Here is a 2928-nt window from a genome sequence, read left to right as displayed (position 1 = left end):
AAACGGCTTGAAATAGAACGCCGTTTTGCAATTGGGGCACAGGTTCAGCGCCTGGTACACGCCGCTCGGCTCTCGCGCCGTTATAGATAACGGGCGGTTCGAGAACAGTAACGGCATTTGGTGCTCGCAGCGTGGGCAATTCACGTTGGCTCTGATGTGGTCGTACGGTGACGATGAGGATGAGAAGGAAGACGACGTCGCTTTCTGTTGCTGTTGGGAAAATGGGAACCCTAGGATTGTATTTGTGAGGGAGTTTTGGGTGGTGAGTTGTTTGAGAATTGAAAACGCCGCTTTCGTTTTCGTTTTGCTGTTTCGGAGAATCGAAAACATGTTTTCGAAAGTTTGTTTTGGAAATGGACAGAGACGAACTGAACTAACAACACGCGCTGGGAAATGAGAAAAAAAATTAATACAACAACGATTTTATTATATTTTCTATTTCTCATTTTTTTTTTCATTTATATTTTAAAATATATATATTTGTCATGTTATTTTATTTTTGTTTTTTTCATAATATTGCATTTCCTTTTTTTTTTAATCTCTTTACTTCAAAAAGTTCATTTTTCATACATAAACTATTATAGATATATTTCTAATAGTTTGGAGATAAAAATAAAAAATAAAATTCTTGTATACTTAAAGGATGGAAACAATATTATAACTTTCTTTAATTAAATTGTCATTTTAATCCTTAACAACTCAATTATATCGGTTTAATTTTTTTTTTTTTCTCTCTTTTACGTCAATTTGAAATCGGTGTGACATACAACCTCTATTTAAAGTTGTCATGTATCAATTAATTGTACCAAATATCTTTTGCTATATATATTATAACAATATCAATGCCAAGTGTTATGCATTGCCTACTCTCCTTTATTGATTTGAGAATTTGAATGACGATGGCAGCAAAAAAAATAAAAGAAGAAGAAATTCATGCTTGTCTTGTCAAAAAAAAAAAAGAGTATAATGAAACAAGTCTAGTATTTTATAATGGCAAAATCAACTGCATTAATCATAGAATCATAACAACAATACAAATTATACAATGAAACAACAAGAAGCAATCCAGATAGTAGTATCATCAACACACACGATTTGAACCCTTTATTGGGAACATTGTATATATAGTTTGTAAAAAGGTGAGTAGCAATAAGATGACAGCAGCAATTGTAGAAACAATTCTCCAAGGAGTACTAAAATAATCACGTCTCAAAGTTGCCTGCCACCTATTCCAAGGTTTCTTATAGAACGCCTTCAACTCTCTGCAGAAAACATGATAATCGGAGTTCATGTTGACATACACGATATTTGTGCAAAGTTTCTTCACCAAATCTTTAGCTTCATCGTCGTTGCCTAGCAAATTAGCCATGACCCCCTTTCGAACAAGTAACTTCACATCGTTGTCAGTGGTAATAAGGAAACCCAATAGGATAACATAGTCGGTAATGTACGCTTTATCTGAATAGTGACATTGCTCCAAAGCCAAAAGGTTTCGATAAAGAGTCTCGCTGGAATTGTCTAATGTTATAAGTGGCATTTTCAACACTCCCTTTTTGAAGTTTATGTCAAATAAGCAATTGCTTAAACCCTTCCTAAACTTCAATCCTGCATCCTGCAATTGGGTTGCAGAGTACACATGTTTAACTGGCTCATGATTGTCTCTTTTTGGTAACTTTTCGGATGGAGGAAGCCAAAAGGTTCTAAGCAAATCAAGGAAGTGTTTCATTTTTAAATGGGGACTTTCAGTTATGTTCTGAGTGTTGTAAAATTGAAAGTAATCGAAGGTCATGACTTGAATTAAGGACTCATAGTATTTTTCATGAGAGGCAAATGCTAGGTCAAATAGTTTCTCCAAAATAAAGAATGGAAGTTGATTTTCAAGTAAAATCAAGTCAAACCTTATAGCATTCATCAACCATGTTTCTATATGTGCACCATTGTCTTCACTCATCCATTCATCGAAATGGTATCTCCAGAACAACTCAAGAATAAAGATGGCATCCACGAGAATAATCTCTACAAAAGGACCACTCTTGAGTTGGATGGTCTCAGCATAACAATATCGAATGTTTTCTTCATGCTCCTTTATGGTACTGACTAAATTCTCCAAGCTTATTGGAAGTTTTTCAATACGCTGAATAAAATACTTGAGGTATCTCAATTTGCGTTGTTCCATCACTTCCATGGTTTTCAATTCATCTTTGCCACGGACATGGTGAAGAGGCCCTATTGAAATAACCTGAGGAGTGTAGTGTTCGGCCTTCAATTTGCGAAGATAATCTGGAACCCTATAGATGCAACACTCATGTGATAAGGAAGACCCCAAATTTTCTATCCTTTTTTGGATTTGATTTACCACATCTATACATTGATGTTGGATTTCAATTGTTGAACTTTCTCCCTTTTGAATTTCAGTCTTTGATGACTTAATTTTTTCCATCTATCAACTTCACTTTCTGATTTTCCTGATGACAAAACAATTAATATTCACTAGCATTACAAATATGGAATAGATAGTTCTAATGATGTAGGAGCTTTAGGGGCCTTAGCCGTCCTTTGAATTTCATGCTACGAAGTAAGAACCTATTCCTGAATAAATATCTACAATGAAAGAAATCTTTGAAAAAGTTTAACCCAAAACAAGAATTGGGGAAAATAGAGAGAGGGAGAGAGAAAAAACTGAATCTTCTATTCCAATCTATATTATTCTAATGAATGTTCCCGTACAAGGCTAACAATTTCATAACAGATTAGTGACTGTAATTGTCTTGGATAACACATGTGTGAGTGCTGACTAGATTAGTAATAGCACTAACAGCACGTGTGGATGATTACACTCTAACAATCTTATCAATTCTCCTCACCGTTAAACTACAAAAATTTCCTTCTTGTTTGATGTAATATGTTCACTTTTTTTTTTTTTTTTTG

The 2928-nt window shown here is 34.4% G+C and overlaps 1 protein-coding gene across 1 annotated transcript in view; it reads right to left on the bottom strand.

The window, feature by feature from the left end:
• Positions 1-1011: 1011 nt before the first annotated feature.
• The window catches only part of LOC112015947 (UPF0481 protein At3g47200), a 3492-nt gene continuing 1575 nt past the window's right edge, over positions 1012-2928 (bottom strand). Inside the window, exon 2 of the mRNA XM_024048414.2 lies at positions 1012-2465. Within this exon, the coding sequence (XP_023904182.2) occupies positions 1082-2440 (1359 nt within the window). The 5' untranslated portion in view covers positions 2441-2465 and the 3' untranslated portion in view covers positions 1012-1081. The remainder of the gene's footprint in view (positions 2466-2928) is intronic.

This window comes from Quercus suber, unplaced genomic scaffold (assembly GCF_002906115.3).
Source record: "Quercus suber isolate HL8 unplaced genomic scaffold, Cork oak 2.0 scaffold_1023, whole genome shotgun sequence".
NCBI classification, from domain to species: Eukaryota; Viridiplantae; Streptophyta; class Magnoliopsida; order Fagales; family Fagaceae; genus Quercus; species Quercus suber.
The sequence above is the reverse complement of the archived record's forward strand: the minus strand, read 5'-3'. Positions and strand labels throughout refer to the sequence as shown.